The sequence below is a fragment of the Oculina patagonica genome, chromosome 3 (assembly GCF_052425735.1).
Source record: "Oculina patagonica isolate OP01 chromosome 3, crgOcupat, whole genome shotgun sequence".
Classification (NCBI taxonomy): domain Eukaryota; kingdom Metazoa; phylum Cnidaria; class Anthozoa; order Scleractinia; family Oculinidae; genus Oculina; species Oculina patagonica.
This window is the reverse complement of record NC_135760.1, coordinates 18,464,755-18,482,756: the sequence shown is the minus strand read 5'-3', so window position 1 is coordinate 18,482,756 and position 18,002 is coordinate 18,464,755. Positions and strand designations below refer to the sequence as shown.

The following is an 18,002-nucleotide window of genomic DNA, read 5'->3' as shown; positions in this document are numbered from 1 at the left end:
GATTTTCGGGAACTGTCGCAAACATGACGTCATCGTATCTTCACGATTTTCTCAGTTAAGAAATTAACAAGTTTTCCCCTTAATATGTTATTAGATACTTCTTTTGCTGTAACATTATTGCACAAAACTGCTTAGAAATCTACCCTCAAAGGGAAATAAGCATATATTTAGAGAAATTCTCTAATAGAAGCAGTGTTTTGGATTTTTGAGCAACTTTCGATCAACTTTTATTATCAGAAGCAACTTTTGAGTAACTTTTCGAGAATACGGGCAACTTTTTGGGAAATCTCGGGCAACTTGTGGAAAGCCCTACTCGGTGCATTTACATTTTCAGTGACTAAAAGGTCCTAAAATGTCGCAATTTCCTGACTTAAAAGTAGAAGATTTCATAAAAATTGAGCTGGGAAAATATTTTCCAGTTGACTGTGTGATGTGCGCCTTGTTTAATTTGGATACCCGGTCAGTTGGTTGCATGTGGCTATGTAAACACGGAAATAACGTCAGTGTAGAAATAAAAACAAAATATGTCATTTCTACCTATATGACGAAAATACAGAAGTGAGTCGTAAACAAAAACCAATCAACAAGTCAAATTGTGAATGGGTGATTTGCATCCTGTAGTTTATAATTAAGAAATAAAAATCGTATTCTTGTATTCGGAGAGTGGTACGCTTGGGAAAGTTGTCCAACCCTCCCCTATGCTTTATGAAAGTAAACCATTGAAAATTGAGGGATACGTGATCTACTACATAGCCAATCAGAGTGCGCGTTCTATGTGCATTGAAAAGATTGTAAAAGAGCTTCAATCACTGACAGCGAACGCGCACGCGCGCAGTATCTTGCAGTGTCATTGTCATTTTTTCTTTCTTTTTTTTTTTCACCTAAAATAATCTCAAACTAAAACAATTTAAAATATAATAAGCAAATTTGAAATATAATAAACAAATTTAAAATATAATAAGCAGCCAAAAATCCTCTTTCAAAAAACAGCAACAAAACTTACTTTCTTACTTTCGGAGTAACGAACAACATAGCTTTTGATCGAAGACCCTTTCTTGGAACCTCTCACGCTCGCAGGTGTACAAATTGGCACCGGTGAATCCAGAGGCAACTTGAGAGAAATGCTTAGGGTGGGGCTTAACTTGTGAATTAAGATTAGTGTCCTATCCAATGGGAGAGTACTACATGTACTACTCTTTGGAGACCTTTGGAAATAATTTTTTACCCAGAATTCACCTACCTTAATTTGAAAACGTGCCATAATACCTTAAATCGTGTTAAAATGTTTGACTGTGTATGTTGTTTTTTTTTTTTGGGGGGGGGGGGGGGGAAATCTCAACTCCGATAAACCAAGATGAGCTTGTCTTTAATTTTCAAGTTAATTACAAGTCGGCAAGACATTTATAAATTTTAATTATAACATAGAAACCTTTTCCTCCCATAGGCAACCTCAAGTTGTGCGACCTAAAGTCGCGCGTTGGAGGAAAACAAAGCCAAAGAGAATTTAATGGCCTTAATCAGTATTCAGAGAGGAAAGCTGCTACGAGAAGCAAGAAAGAGGCGAAAACTTGAAATAAAGTCTTGTTGGGCTCGGTGCGTTAAATTATTAATTGACCATTGTGATAAATCGTTTTCAAATTCAGCCAAAGACAATCACAAAGTAGTTCATAGAACGGGTGGAATCTTTGCGACTTCTTTTTACGGGTATGAATTCATTTGGAACCATTTCAAGACTGAGAGGTTTCTAACAAGTTCTCAGTTGTCCACAAAACCGGCGGCTTAAAAAGCTGAACGCATCGAAAGCTCTTTAGTAATCTCTTTCTCCCAATGAACAGTACTTACTTATGACTCTATGGTAACGCTTCAAGCCTGTGGAACATTTGACCGAGAAATTACATCGACTAAGCAAGCATTTCTTTGTTAACTTCTTTGTGCGGCAACCGTTTTGTTGGCGACCGAAAAACTGGAATTAACACTTCATTTGCTGTCTGCGTGAACCGTCAAAAAGCTGTGAAGAAAGAAGGTCACCCTTTCCCACGCAAAGTCGTTTGGATTTTAACGCATTCTTCCACCTAAGGTAAGGGATGTATAAACGAGTATAAGATATAAAGTCCATGTTGAGCTACTTCAGTTTCAATCAATTCTCCGATCGGAAGCACCTGTTAGAGTCTTCCACGCCGTTTTTACTTGAAACTAAAATATGATAAATTTTCATTCAGTTCCGTGCAACTAGTAAATGGCCTCTTTTATCCACAAACACTAACTTTTGAACGTTGTGTAAATTTTGAAACCTAATTTAAAAAGAAAGTAAAAAGCGTTCCTTTTCAAAAAGGCATGCGTGCTTTGAAAGACAATTACAACAAACTCCAGTCGAAAAGTTTTTCTTTAAGTACCTATTTCTTCTTTCCCCGTTGGTTTTAAGGCTGGTTTAGGTACGGGAAACGTGCGTGCGAAATCGCCTTCAATTTTTCACAAGTGAAAAAAAATTGCTTAACACACAAGAGTGATTGATAACTGGGAAGCCTACAAACAAAAGAAATTTAATAATCACCCATGGCGAATTCAATTAGTGTCTGTTTAGTAATGCTCATTTCATTTTCGTTTGAATAAATCCTTTCTAGTCACAACTTTTTGTGTTTTTAAACAAATTGCTGTGTTAATTGGAAATTCCGTATTCGTTTTCAATTCATTTGATCAATAATGCAGGGCCTCTCTCGACCTCTCGCCGCTTCGCTGAGACTAAATTGTTGAGTCTTCGAGTTGCCTTATAATTTAACTCCTGTAGTTGCGGGTTTTCTTCTGTGGCAGACAGACCACCTGGTAGTTGCGGGCTGTATTCAAGCTCGAGGCCAAGGCGAATTTCGTGTGGATTGTAAATATTTATTAATGGCCCGGCAACTATAAAATAAATTCAGGAGATCTGATATTGACGGTAAAACAGTGTCTCGTAATTCTGGGTTGTAGTTGATCCTCGCTCAGTTTAGTCGGTGAATCTTCCAATCTTCGCCAAATCGAAGTTTGCGCATTTAAAATGAGATTACTATGAATCGCAAAAGCTGCTTTTCCTGTTTGCTTTTTTACCGGATGGGCTTAAAATTGGTGAGCCACTCGCGAATCGCGATACGGGTTTTATTCGATACATTTTTCCCGAAGAAGAGAAAAGTCCACGTGCTCTACTTTTTACATCGCTGATAAATCCTAAGTTTGAACTGAGAAAAATTGCTACATTTCTGAAGCTTTTTTATCCATTCCTGTCTTAAACTATTTCATTTCTATATGTTTACTAAACGATGAAAAACGAGTTTCTAACAAATCCACGAATTAGAATTGTTTATTTGGTCTTCAATATTTCTGTTTCATTACGGTCTTTGCAGAATCTAATCTAGTTAGTGAAAAGTCGGCGTCGATTTTTGGCTGTTAAGTAAATTCAAGATAAAATTTAATTCTCCGGTATCCAGTTGACAGGAAAATTCAATATATTCAGTCTTCAGGGCGAAAAGCAAACACATTCCTCAATGTGCAGGTACCGAGTGATACAAGATATGTCAAACCTCATAAAAAGTGAATCAATGAAATCTTAAACAAAGGGTGGGAGGATTTTGTCTAGCTGCGCCTTTAAACTTTACATTACCTTATTAATATTTCGTTGGTTTTCTTGTTGCTAATATGCGGATTTTGTAGTTTTAGTTAATTTTCCTTCTCACGATAAAAACTCACACCTGATTAAACTTTCGCACAATTTCCCAAACTTCAATTGCGTGCCTCGTTTTGGAGTTGACTTCTTGGCATAAATTAACAAGTCAAATACATTAGCATGCTCAGAATGAATTATTTAAAATTAACTACGCAGCTTTCGTGCTATTCTTGCCATATTTCTGCCAGTTTACAATGGTTGTGGGCAGGAATTTCGGCGTTCCTTAGTCGTGGAATGTACCTGGGCTTTTGGATATTCCTTTACTGGACGACCTTATGTTGCGGCCGAGGTAATGTGCGGTAGTTTGCTTGCAAAATTTTATCCTTGCGTGGGGCGAAGTGAAAGCTCGTGGGTTTGAGCTTCTTCGGTCATTACACTCCAATTTAGAATCTGTTTGCTCATTAGTGTTGTGCTTCCGTCGAAGTAGCCTAATTGTGTTTAAATACTGTGAACCTTTTATATTTTGGAAGTCTTTCTTTAACAAAGTGATACGACGAGAGAAGAATGCGAGAAAACTTGCCTCACACCGCGCGTTCGCCGCAAAATTCGAAAAGTGAACAGTGAGATACAGGCGAGAACGGGTCTTCGATAAAATTAGATTGTGCAGGAACGCTTCTGTTGTCGAATTAAAGAAAGGCAAGCTAGAAATGTAAGTGTAGAATGTTGATAAACTAAACATCTTGCTCTTGAAATTTGGCGTCCAAAATTTCGAAGCGTAAACTTACAAATCCGCCACTTACTATAAAGAGCATTGCACTTCATAAGCTTTAACGATATTGCAAGGTAACACGAACCTTGTCGTTTTATTTCTTTTTGATTTCTTTTGTTATATTGCACGATAATTAGCCTTCGCGCTAAAGAAGGGACGGAACCATTTACTGAGCATGCAAACGGGTTGTAGTTAGCTGTAGTTCGCTGCCAAGAAAACACGGCATGTTGCCTTGCGAAAGTGACTTTTATGCATACAATTGAAATAGCGCGCGGCGGTCATTCCAATCTCGTTGTCATAGAATTTTCAAGCTTATGCTAAAGGAATTCTTCTGGTAGTTTCACGATTGTAATTGTGGGCGGCTTAAAACATTCCTCTAATAGGCAATATGATTGTAAGTAGCGATTAATCGCGATTCGTGACACATTTTGAAACCCGAGAACCTAGAATGTCAACAACGATTTTGTGTTTTTATCGACTCGAGTCGGCTTCGTGACGTTAATAAGGTTACCAATTTCCTAGATTTAAGTGTCGTTTCTTTTGATGTACCAATAATACTCAAAACAAAGCGGATAGCTTTCTGCGAAACAAGTCTCTATGCACGCAAAGGTGTAAATTTTGCGATGATTTCGACCGCTAGAAGACAGTTATTTTAAAATTCATCTTTCATTGTATGACAGTGAAATGACCTGCCGTGAAGCGTTGTTTACGGTCTTTGTGAAAGTTTTTAAAAATATGATTTTCATAATCTTACAGTTGGACACATCGCAATACTTGAGAAGGGTTAAATTCCTTTAATTAAGCTTATATATACCATGTGTATTCAATCAGGCCTACACCACAACTTCAAGAAGCCAACAAATTCTTTCACAAGGCTTTGTTTAAAGATTGCTACACAATCACACGTGATAGAACCTTCCAATTTATTAACAACCCGTTAAGTTTAATTAACTTTTCAGATTCCCAGAAACTTTGTGAAGTGTTTGCAGTCTTCACGTTGGCAGAGAGATCCAAACCTTGTAGAAAATTATTTATACTTTTACCTAATAGGCTAATACTATGATTTCTTAATTTGGCAGTATTGCTTTTACAAATTTCCAAATCTCCTCACAATCCCAGCTGGCTCCCTCGAGAGCTTTTAAAGGATTCGACAACAAAAGTGTGGTGTTTATTTCTTTCTATTCAAAAGAATGCATGGCGACGAACGGCCAATCTAAACCCTCTGGCTATTTTACTGGTACAAAACAATTCAAACCCTTATTTCTATTGTCTTCTAACATGTGCACACGCCAGAGCCTGTGTTTACAAGCGGTGTAGAGAGTCGTAAACATACAAATTGTAGAGTGATTTATGAGAAAAAGGCAAATTCTTGTTGCAGTTTAGATAGGTCAATTGCTGCTTCACTCTCTTTGTGCAAATGGATAATAACAACAGTTGTTTATCTATAAATGTTTAATTAATTTCTGCCATGAGGCACATGTAACCACTTTTAAAGACTGGTTTTCTGGTGCCCTTTAAGTCTGTAGAAAGGTGTGCTCAATTGACAGCTTGCGAGACGACCTGTTAAAATCTTAGAACATATGGAATCTTGAGCTATGAGGATTTATACGGTTTTACTAACTGAATGTGCTTGATTTGTATTTCTATAATTTTGGAAGAGATGTACTTGTAACGATATGCTTTAATACTCAGATTACTGAAACTACCGTATTATTAACTGCGCTGCGCAGTTCTTGCTCTGCACGGGGTTTATTATTATTATTTTTCGTTTTGTCGGTGCCTGCCCCTCACGTCCAGTCACGCGTGTTTAGAGCTACGTAGGAACATTTTTTATTTTTTTCTTGGGGGGGCTTTACGGTGTGGAGTGGGTCTCCCCATTGGGCGCGCGACTGGTCTCATTTTGCCTGTGGCCTCTTCGGGCTGGTCGGTTCAGAAATGTGCTGTTTGATTTGGGCCACATTAGATAAAGAAAAATTTAATTCGTGGAACTAGTCAATAATGTAGAGGTGTTTTTTTTGTCTCGCTTCCGCAGGTAAGGGGATAAGGGGAGGGGGGGCATTTTTTGTTCCCCCCACATGGCTCCCCTAAAGTGCTCACGAGACCAGCGCAGTTGTAAGCTCTAAGAGCTCTTGTTTTATTACAGTGTAACAGTTGCTCTAAAACATGCACATGTTTCTTGATGGATTTAAAAGAATAAATCTGCCGTCAGCCACTGTATCTTGCATATTGTACAAAGGTTTCATGTGATATGACTGTGTGAGAAACATTTTCTGCACACTCAAGAAAAGTGCTGTCCAGTTATTCAGGACAAGTAGATTTTCCTCCTGGGCAAGTTTCATTTCCTTCTGACTTGCCCGGTAGGCAAGGGCCATTGCAAGTTGTCTGCTGACTGTAAATCGTAAAAAAAAGTATGCAAAATGGAAAGGCCCATGTTCACCTGTTTGTTGGCCTTGTTTGGAAACAAGACTGTCCCTTCAAAACAATAACACATGACTGCAAAGCCAAACGGGTGAACATGGGCTTTTACGAGCTGCTTTTCCAAAGGGCTAGCAGGAATTCAAGATTTTTAGGGGTCCTAGACAGCCAGTCTGATTGCATGGCCCACATATATTAGTCTTTTGCGTCAGGCAAGTGATTTTTTTCCAATCTTCTACGCTTACAGATTGTCCTCTTTCTTTGCTGAACAGTTAAGAAAAAGGGCACGCGATGCATGCAGAAGCGATGGCGTTTCACAAGGGGTCTTACATAATTTTGAGGAAAAACTTAAAGTAAATAAACGTAGCTGACACCTTGTGTGTGAAAAAAACTGTTATCCAACTGCAGCTTACATTTTTAAAACATAAGAAGCTTGTTAGTGATTGTATAGCTGTTATGAATTCACAGACCAAGGATGCAAATACGATACATTTTCTTCGTGGATTTTCTCAATTGAACAACAGTAATATTTTATTTTATATTTTTATACTTTTTTCAGATTTCCCTATGTTGTCTCAACAAATATTGCGTTATACTGTAGTGTGATATCACGGATAAACGACATACGATACGCGCGAGCAAGCTTTTAAGCTGCCAGAAAGGTCAAACGGTCTCTTGCTCACAGTGTCCCTTTGTATTATAAGAACTAAAAATTTCTGTCTTGAAACTAAATCTAATAGACCTCATCATGTATAATTAGTCTCTTTCATTTATACATTGTAGTGTTCCATTCTAACTGCACGGAAGTATTTTGCTTTTGTGTTTACGCGGCGATTTCTTGTTAAGTTAAACTTGATTTTCTGTTCGATCCGGCCAAACAGACAAACCGAACCGTTGTTTGATGGCATAAAGCGATGTCACGCCATCGCTTAAAAACACACTGTGAATGGCCACAACGAAGTTGAAAATTTATGCACATTTTTATAAGCATAATAAGAACCCAAACTTGTACTGTACAACTAGGTATTTCACAATGTAAAACTCAACACACGTGTTTCTGAAAGGTGATCTATCTAAAGAGTTGCTAACATTTAACCTCGGGCACTAAATTTCGTAAAAATGGATTGCGTGACTCACGCTAAAACACAATTCAATAATCCTTTTCCTTCTTTTATATTTCTGCTTCATGCAAAATAGTCCGTAGATCTCTACTTATTAGTAATGTGTACATGTACCTTACAATACAAAGACTGTTCTTTTGAGTTAAAGGCAATTTTCTAGGGTGTGTCGAAAAGGACACTTCCACCCACAAAAATTAATGTTCCTCAAAAAAATGTTTGTTTTTACAATTTAAACCCTTATCAGGTACTGAACTATTCATGTTTTGATGTACAGTTTGTAATTATGGAATTTTATTTTTTTTCTTAGGGCAAGAACAAGAATATTCCTCTTCAATTATGAAGGTAAAATTGTTGTTGTTTTTTACCCTATATACATTTGCACCTCAGTAGTCAAATAAATTAAAAAGCTGTGCTCTAAGAGTAATTGCAGGATACTCAAAGGCTGGTATGTAAAAAATCCTAGGTGTCCAGCTTTAAAACGCTTGTATGATTAAAGCAAAGTTTTACGAGTCGTCCAAAGGCAAATTAAAGTAAGTTGCCTGTGGCACCCGGGTTTTGCTAGAGCACAGCCATGAATTACCATAGTTTCAGCATACCAATATTAAAATACCTGATTTATTTGACTACTGATTTTACACATGTTGTCGTATTTGTATGGTCTTCTAACCAGACATAACATACCAATAATTTAATAACAAACCGGGCAATATAATTATATATCACTTTTTCAGGACATCTTTCGAAAGTAGCCATTTCTATTAATTAACACAACTTTTTTGGGATGTTGATCTGGTCGACAGGACAAAAAAGTCCAGTGGAAATGCCTCTTTCAATTTACTTTGCTTGCCTAGTTATTTTTACAAAAGTCACCCAAAAAAATTAATAACTAATTAAAATGACATGATCGTTTATTTTCTCTCATCAGAACTCTGATAGCAGAAAACTAAGAAGAATGCTTCGAGGTGAGTTTTGAGTGTAGTAATAGAATAATAAAAGTGATTATGTTATTAATCTTTGTAAGCTGTGGCAGTTTATTTAATATACAGTGTAAACTGTGATAGCAAAAAGAAGTAACTAATTGCCTTTTCAAAAGAAGGTTAATTTTTTAATGTAACTTTGATTGCATTTATTAATTTAAGTATTTCAGGTTAATTAACATCAAAATGATTAATTTAATATTGCTTTTTCTATGTATGGTAAAAAAGGTTTCCTAGTTTTGTATTTATATTTGACATCAATATTATTTAATCTGTGTAATATACATACCGGTATACTGGTATACATGTATCAGCAAAGATATGCATTCAAAGTTTGGTCAAATAATCTAGTATCTGTGTTCATGTTCTTGTTGTACATTCACAAAATTTGACCAGTGCCAGTGATCTAAATACTAAATTGAATGACCTTGCATGAAAATTAACTGTTGAACACTTAGAATATTCTTTTGTCTTTCATTCCTTCTATATACTGCCAAATATTTAGCCCTGGGAAAAACCTTCATTAAATACTATTGAAGGACAAATGTACCAACTGACCACTGGGGCTGGTGAACATAGACTGAAATACTGTCCATACCAAGACTATGGAACTGCAAAGTTATTTTATAGGGTTCCGTTATGTTATTTTCCCTTTCATTAGATGGATTGAGTGGGTGGGGAAAGGCATGGTTTCTTTTAGAATAATCTGTGACAAGGGCAAGAGCAATCAATCATCCCAGCAAATAATTTCCAAAGTTGCAAAAACTTGTATATGTAGCTATGTATCAGCTAAGTGTTATAATCTGGGTGTGAGTAAAACAGTATTTACCACAGGTCAAAACTCAGGAATGTGCTTGTTCAGCAATATTTACATTATACTGATTACTTGATAATCATTTAAGCTTCTTAATTTGCATACCACCGTGGGAAAAATACCTGTGCATTCAACCATAAAATAACTTAATCTTCCACTCTGAATCTTATGTTGGTATCAAACAATGTAGGATATTGAGAATGGGATGATTCCTTGCTCGATTTCTCAGTGATCCCGGAAACAATCTTATGTTGAAGACATCAAGTGATTTTACTTTGGTTTCAAGCTTAAAATACACAAATCAGAAACCAGAGAGAAAACCGGTTCCTTGTACTGCATAGTTTCACTTCTGATATAGGGCTCTGTAAATACGCCTTTTGTTTTGTTGGGGGTCATTGTTATAAACAATAACACATTAGAAACAACTAGACTATCATTCATTAAGCTTTTTGTGTGGGCAAGTGAGGGCAAATCCAGATATTGATCCAATAGCACAATATATGAGCTAATATACTGGGAATACACTGCAATCTTCTCATGAAAAATCCAAGTGAATCTGTGCGTGAGAGATCAGTCTTTCTCTGAGCCAGTTTATCAGCAGAATATTTGAAATTAGTGCCCTGAGATCTAAATTGTTACAAAGGTCATCAGATCACAGCCTTCAGAAATAGCTGTGATGTTATCAAGTGGCTTCAAGCAGTGAAGATCTTTCACTTTCGCTGCAGTTGCACTTCTGAATGTGCAGAATATTCAAAAGTTAAAGTTAACAGATCGAGGTTTGACAACAACTGTTTGAGTTTTGGAAACACTACGAGAAGAAAACATGGCTAATATCACCGGTATTTACAAATAATGTTTCTGACTATTACTAATACAAATGTTTGATGGTAGTTTTGTGGTATGTGCATGTTATTGCGCAGAAATTCTGCTTTGATACTTGTGTCTTGTTCTTGGTAGTGTTTACTTTGCATTGACATCTTTGAAATTGCTTCAGTAACTTCTGCTGAGAGCGATGTAAAGAGATTCCAATCATATTTAATTTACTATTCCTCTCAATGCTGTGTGCATTTTAGTGAGTCCAAGTTGTATAACGCAAATGCAAATGGCTGTCATTTGTAGTTTGAAGGTTGTACTGTTAAACAGAGCAGTACTCTTGGGTTTTTAGCACAAATGTCTTGATAACATTTCTGTGCACATGTATAAAATACCAGTGGTCATTCACGTATAATGATTTTTGATAGATCTTGAAACTGTTTACTTGCCATTGTCACACTTGCTTGACTGCTTAAATGAACTACAACTTCGTGACATGTATTTAAAAATGTTTTTAAATTCTTCTGCCTACAGTTTCTTTGGTAAAAGTAATTAAAACTAAGTTCTGATACATACAAAAATCATGTACATGTACAGTTCTTGTAGTTCAACTGGGCTATTTAATACGCAAAGCATTTTAGTTTTCTGAGCTGGAAGCCCTCCGGGTATTTTATATCACAACAACATGCTGTATAAGATTTTTGATACACATTCATGTATGTGTCTTGGGACAGTGGAAATTTCCTCTAGGCTGATAAATCTCACATCCCTCACCTTCTTTAAAGGTTAATCTTTAAAGCATGTTTCAATCTCACCCTTAATAATTTTTCTTGTCAGGAAAAAACCCACAACAAGACAGACTTGTTAGTACTGTACACATATATACTTGTATGCAGCACATGTAAAAGCATGATTTTTAAATCTTCTTTTTGCACAAGGATAGAATTCAGGCACCACTGCTGTTCAGTGACATGATTGCATTTTAAACTAATTGTATATATTTCCATGGAGCAAGTGGGATATAATAATTTGTTTGTAAAGTGGTTTTTCCCTTTCTTCTCAGAATCATTTTGCCGTGACATCAATGGCAACAGGATAAAGCATGGAGATCCGTTTGTACCTGAAGGAGATGATTTTTGTATGCACTGTAAATGCTTGAGTGGACAAGCAGAAGAATGTTTCACAACAAAATGTGCAAAACCAACATGTGAGGACTACAAAGCCTTGCCTGGAAAGTGTTGTGCTTATACATGCCCTTCAGGTTAGTCTAGAATTTAGCTGTTTCCACATCATTGACATGGTGGCCCAATGGTTCCAGGTGCATTGGACTAGCAACCCTTCTTGGGGGAGTAGCAATACTCCTAGTTGCTTTTTGCTATGGAAACCAGGATAAACTCTGGCAGTTTTGCACTACTAGGCCCCTAGAAACATTGCCTACCTACTGGTACATGTATTTTTCAGTAACAGGTGACCATCACAGTCACCTCTCTCCAAGCATCAATGTTCTTGTTTCATGTAGTACATATATTCTGTTTTTGTCTATATTTGGTAACATACATAAATATTGCTAAAGTATGGAAGGCCCATTATAAGAAGTGGCCTAATATTTAGTGTACTAGGCCCGGTTGTTCAAAGCACGATTAAGCTAATCCAGGATTAGCGTGAAATTTGATTTCAATTTTATAACATTTCGTTGAGGTTTTCTGTTAATATTTTCTGTCTCCCAGTTTTGACGTGGACCAATCTCAAACTTCACAAAACATTAGCTATGGAAAACCCTTTAAAACAAGAGAAATTAAAACCTCGATCATCTTTTAATCCTGGGTTAGTGTTAATCGCCTTTCGAACAACCCGGCCCTGGTCTCTGTATTAAGAGATCCTACTTTGGGGCAAGACACTTCACTATGACAGACAATGGCTATCTTCAACCTGGAGTGTAAATTGTACCAATGCTTTGTTAAAGCAACCTTTCAAAGTGCTTGGGTTGGATAAGGGGGGTGACCAGCAATAGACTAGCACTCCTGGTAGCAGTATGAATCAAGAAAACAGAAGGTCGATTATATACCCATAGGACCAAGTGTTTCCTACCATGTACACTGTCGCTATAGAATTTACTCCAGCATTCAGTGTTATGTGCATAGCTGTCTTGCTACATGTACATCCATCTTTGACATCATCTTTCGTCATCGTCTTTTGATGTGCTGTTTTGAAATGAGCCAATCAAAACCGATGCAAACGGGTGTCGGTTTCATGCAAATGAGCCCACAAGTTCAAAAAGGTCCTGCTAGTGGGCTGTGATTGGCGGATTTCGATCCATCTTGTTTGTTTAACACATCGAAAGATGGATGTCGATAGAAAGCTGCTATGTACATAACACTGAAAGCTGGTGTAAAAGAGATGTTGTAATTATCAAGTTAGCATCAAGCACAAGAATGGTTAATGCACTGTACCACCAGGACCTGTATGTGTTTATAATAACATTCTCTCTTTTCCATCCAGGTGTTAATTCAGAGGCTGCTGAGTTGGCAATAATCATCAGCTTATCAGTGGGCCTGCTTCTGTTGCTAATACTCCTCATCGTCGTCATCGACAGAAACAGGAAGAAAAATCAAAGGAATCAAATGAGAAATGAAGTTTTGGAACAAACACAAAACTTAAGACCAAGTGAGTTTAACAGTTCAATAAAGTAGCTGCTTTAAAAAATGTAATAGGAGATCTTCCGTTTTTAATTAACACTTATGGAACACATTGTTTAACGTTTTTTTACTATAATAATTTCCTGTCTTGTCATCGAATGTGGAAGGTGCGGTGGCCTATAACGCTAAGTGCGCTGGACTCTGGATCGATAAGTCCGGGCTTGAGCCCTGGCCGGGGTCATTGTATTGTGTTCTTGGGAAAGACACTTTACTCTCTCAAAGTGCTTCTCACCACCCAGGTGCATAAATGGGTACTGACGAATTTAATGCTGGGCGGAGGGAGGGGGCGGGGTGTTAACCCTGTGGTGGAATAGCATCCCATCCAGTGGGAAGTAGAAATACTCCTGGTCGCTTCATGCTGCTGAACCCGAAACCAGACTTTACCTTTACCTTTTTACCTTGTCATCAAATATCCCTTTTCATGTTATTTCTCTGTTGCAGGGCCTCTCAATAACAGACTTGCGGTCATTACAGAGGAAAACGACGATGGAATAGAACCACCTCCTCCCTATACCCCTGGAAGAGGGAGATACAGTTTTAGGAAACCGCACTATGCCTCCCCTCCCTTTACACCAAATGAACCGCCTCCCCCTTACGAAATTGACTCAAGAGAGGCTACAGATGTATAGCAGAGGCTGATGGCTGCAGTCAATCGCCCTGAAATATTTATATTTGAAACAAACCTGCGCCAAGTCGTGTGTGATGAATGGCGGCTGCCGGTCTGAGAAAGCTACCGCTTCTCGTAGAATAATCTGTTTGGTTCGTTTTACACATAGCTGTTCGTTTAAGTTGGAACAGATTGGTTCTGTTTGAGATGTAAAGATCAAGAAAGAATAAGAAAGATGGCTGCCTGTCTGGGTTGGGAATTCCAAGAATCGGATCAGAGGAATTTTTTCGCCGATGCCCTGTACAGTCTTTGCATATTCGTGTTTCCGCACTGAAGTCTACGGAAGTCCCCTTCTCCCTGTATCCCCTGGGGGTAATCCCACGGGGACTGATGCCCCTACATCCAACCGTGTTGGAAGAATGAATCGCTCACCTGCGGAGTTATTGAAGACAACTTTAGGCTCAAACCCTACTGCAACTTGCATGTATCACGTATTTTACCATCATCAATCTCCACAGAATAGGGAACAAGATCACCCAAAAATGCAGTGTTTAATTCCCAGGGGGCTATTTGAGTTTTGATTTGAACGACGCGCAGAGGGAAGGATGGTAGCAATAAATGGCCAAAATGTTTTGTTCAAAGGAACATAAGCTACTGTTTTGTTAAAAAACGCGAACTTAAATGTATATTAGAGAAAATCTGACATTTTCTTGAACATTTGTTTGTACAAAGATTTTTTCTATCAACTACTTTAATTTGTTACTGTAGGACAATGCAGAGGGGTATTGTATAGTTTGTAGGATCCCCTATTTGCTCACTGTCTATCAAGGTTATCAAAACTAGGTAGTTAAGCTCAATAAACTGCGGAATAATAATTTTAGCATGTAGACAGCAAGACTACCAATCTTTTCGCGCATAAGTTTAGTTATTACGGTAAATATATGCCATTTAACAGTTCACGTTTCACGAGAGATATAACACATTTCACGCCAATTAATTTGTTAAATCACGACTCACGAAAATACAACACACTTTACCAACCTCTGCTCTATCTGCAAACAACGTTTAGCAGCGATGCATGCAAAGAAAGTGTCAGAGCTTTCGATACTTGTAACTACCTTGTTTACTCTAACCGCATAAACACTGTACATACTTGTAATTTGGACAAATTTTTATTGAGGAACGTTGCCTGTCTTCGCCGGGAAGGGGACCTCTTCCAAGTGGCGAGGCGTCGCGTTATAGATAGTTTTTTAGTTAAGAAAAAAATGCAACGCATGAAATGCTATTTAGGATATTAAAATTCAGTTGCACTCTGAGTAATGGTTGAATTCATTTTTCATTCCAACATCCTGTGAGTTCGATGTTACTGTGTTCCGACTTTGTGGGCGACGGGCGAAAGAGAACAAAAGGAGATCCACTTTTAACTTGTTTCTTGTGGTGGCTTGTTACTACCACATCAACGCACTGAAATCATAAAGCCATCTTTGCATTTAAAAGAAAACCCCGTCTTTCTGAGCCTCCACGATAGAAAAAAAGGCCTCTTTCTTGGAAATTAACCCTACCGTAAAAGTCAGCCTTCGTAAAAGTAGGCTCCCACGGTATAGATCCCTCCGTAAAATTACGCCTCCTCCGTAAAAGAGACCTTTTGTAACGCTGTTGCAAGGGCAAGAAGGTCGGAGAGTGCCTTGTCTTATGCCTGGGGCTAAGGGTCTGATCGCTACCTAAGGCCGTTTCTTTCAAAGTCATTAATCTTTCAATAAACGTATGAAACGAAATCTAATGGAAAGTGTCTTACTGAAAAAAGGAAACCACAAACCCTACTGACTCGTATGTATTACTCTGGAGTCTCTTTTTCTGGGTTTATAAAATAACGTTTGCCTTACGGTTTGGGGTTTTTTTCCCACGCGAAAAAAGCGTTTTCATCGCCGCTCTTTGGATTAGAGGGCATGGTATGTTGGGTGCATACCCTTCGCACGCAATACGTGCCTACATAACATACAGGTTTCCTTTGCTCGGAAAAAATCTAAAATTACCATTGCAAAAGTTCCCTTTGGGATGTAAATCTGTTAGTTCAAAGTTGGCGTTGTGATCATTTTTATTTGGAGTAAAATTAGCAATATGAAAATAGCTTCCATCAATTTAATTAAACGTCCAAACCAGGGGTCCAAACATTTTCCGTACATCTTCATATAATCATGCAAAGTATATACCAGCAAAATGGAATACCATATGTCTTTTCTTACACTGTGGCTTTTACATTTTCAACTTCGAATGTGTTTCACTTTTGAACATCACAATGAAAATTGAATACGGGCTTAGTGGAAGGTATCTTTTGTCCTTGAAGCGGACAGCAATTTACGCTCAGAACCGCATTACCTTACTAGAGAGGTATCTTCTTCAAACAGATACAGTTCTTCCGTCAAGTACGATAATTACAAGTTCTTGAATCCGACAGCACACGAGCTTAAACTAGAACGTGGCTGAAGTTTTATCCTGAAACTGCTGCAATAGAAATGCGAGCTATATCTTGCTCTATAAATATCGCTCTTCTCCCATAAACTGAACGTTTCTCTCAGGGATCCATATTCGTTTTTTCTCCAGGTCGTCAGCCGGGCAAGTATGCAAGATGACATACTTGCCCTGGCTAAATTCAACTTGCCCGTTCAAAAGTGAAGAATGACGACTGTACAACAAGTAAACGAAAAGTTGACTTTTTTGTTATTATCACATGTATGTAACACTGTGTATACATGAAATCTTCAAGACAACGGATCTGTTTTAACAAAGTTTGATTTACAAGTATTTGTTAATGAGACTTTTTACTTGTCTTTCTTGGCTGCCGGTTTAAAAATTTCACAAAACATCACGCCCCCAAGCGGCTTTGTGATGTTGGCGGAAGCGTATGATGCGAGCACAAATGAAAGCCAGGGCCTCTTCGACTGCAACCACGGAAGAAAAGAACGCTTTTGCTCTTCTTATTCATATTTGGTTTGTTTTTCTGAAGTGTTAACATTGCTTTTTTTCTTTGCTGGCGGCGCCAGACCAAGATAACGGCAAATTTTGATCAAAACATCAGCTGATGCGATCGCCTCGTGTTATCGCGAATGCAGCTGCAGTACAAAATATCAGCGGTTGAGAGCTTGAAAATTGAGCCTGCAATGATTTCATTGATGGAAAATACCGCATCAGCCAAGATGGCGGCCAAAATTATGATATTATCGTGACAGAAAATTGCAAATTATGTTCTGTTTTCGAAAAGTTATGAATGGATGACAAGTGGTCAGAACGCAAGTAACTCATAAGAAAACTTAATAACTGTTTTTTTTTTCATTAAGTCAAACTTAAGTCGTCCAGCGGACGAGTTTATGTAATCTTTTGGTCGTCCATACGATTTTTTAGTCGTCTCGGACGACCGGACGACCGTGAATATGGATCCCTGATTCTCTGTATTTAAAGCAAAATAATATTTTCTTCTTTTTTCCATTGTTAGTTTTTCCTCTTCTGCCGTAGAGTTTTTCCTGATCCTTTAAAAGCTTCAAATTCTGGCTTTGCGGATTCTGTTTTGTTGTTTAACTGTAAAAATGGAAAGCGAAAACTGGTTACTAAATCACACAATATGCCAACCAAAACAAAACAATCTTTCTCGCCAGATAAATAAGTTGACAAAAACTGTTATCAGCATTGTCTGTGGGAAAACCTTTTTCACCTCTTTAGAATGAAAGTAGTTGTTCTCTCGGGCATCGTCGAGATAGACGGGAAAAACACCCGAGAGAAAAGAAATGACTTGAACTACGAAGGGAGTCTTTGCGTTACAATAGATTACTTACCTGTGAGTTATTTGATTTGTTCAAGTTCCTTTTGAAAGTGATTTTTCCTTTCTCGAATTCGTAGTTAGGAATTCCCCTAAAAAGAGAAACAGGAGAAGCAAGTTAGTGCCAAGTGTGGCAAGCACAAAAGCGTGGTCACTATTCAAGGAAGTGTTGTGTTCATGGGCAAGACGTACTTTACTCTCACAGTACCTCTCTCCATCCAAAAGCGTGAGGCGTGGAGGTAACCCTCGGAAATCAGGGTTGAGCCCTGTCGCTTTCTCCATTTCAGTATTAAATGGAAATAGAACCAAAAATAACCAAGATATTTGTCAATGACAACAAATAAT

At 37.9% G+C, this 18,002-nt stretch overlaps 2 protein-coding genes and 1 long non-coding RNA gene across 4 annotated transcripts in view; 2 read left to right on the top strand and 1 right to left on the bottom strand.

Moving 5' to 3' along the window:
• Positions 1 to 18,002, top strand: part of LOC144645518 (uncharacterized) — a 70,712-nt gene that overhangs the window by 46,727 nt on the left and 5,983 nt on the right. The window lies entirely within an intron of this gene.
• Positions 3,824 to 15,162, top strand: LOC144645432 (uncharacterized). Its single transcript, XM_078505011.1, has 6 exons — positions 3,824 to 3,983; positions 8,247 to 8,281; positions 8,865 to 8,901; positions 11,607 to 11,804; positions 13,043 to 13,207; positions 13,681 to 15,162. Exons 1-6 carry the CDS (start codon positions 3,824 to 3,826, stop codon positions 13,866 to 13,868), a joined length of 783 nt encoding a protein of 260 aa, XP_078361137.1. The 3' UTR covers positions 13,869 to 15,162.
• The window catches only part of LOC144645405 (ubiquitin recognition factor in ER-associated degradation protein 1-like), a 12,212-nt gene continuing 9,537 nt past the window's right edge, over positions 15,328 to 18,002 (bottom strand). Inside the window, exons 11-13 of one of the 2 annotated variants that reach the window (XM_078504979.1) lie at positions 17,674 to 17,749; positions 17,293 to 17,419; positions 15,328 to 16,419 (exon numbers count right to left, since the gene is read on the bottom strand). In XM_078504979.1, the coding sequence (XP_078361105.1) occupies positions 17,333 to 17,419; positions 17,674 to 17,749 (163 nt within the window). In that variant the 3' untranslated portion in view covers positions 15,328 to 16,419; positions 17,293 to 17,332. The remainder of the gene's footprint in view (positions 16,420 to 17,292; positions 17,420 to 17,673; positions 17,750 to 18,002) is intronic. The other variant, XM_078504978.1, reaches the window with a different exon arrangement.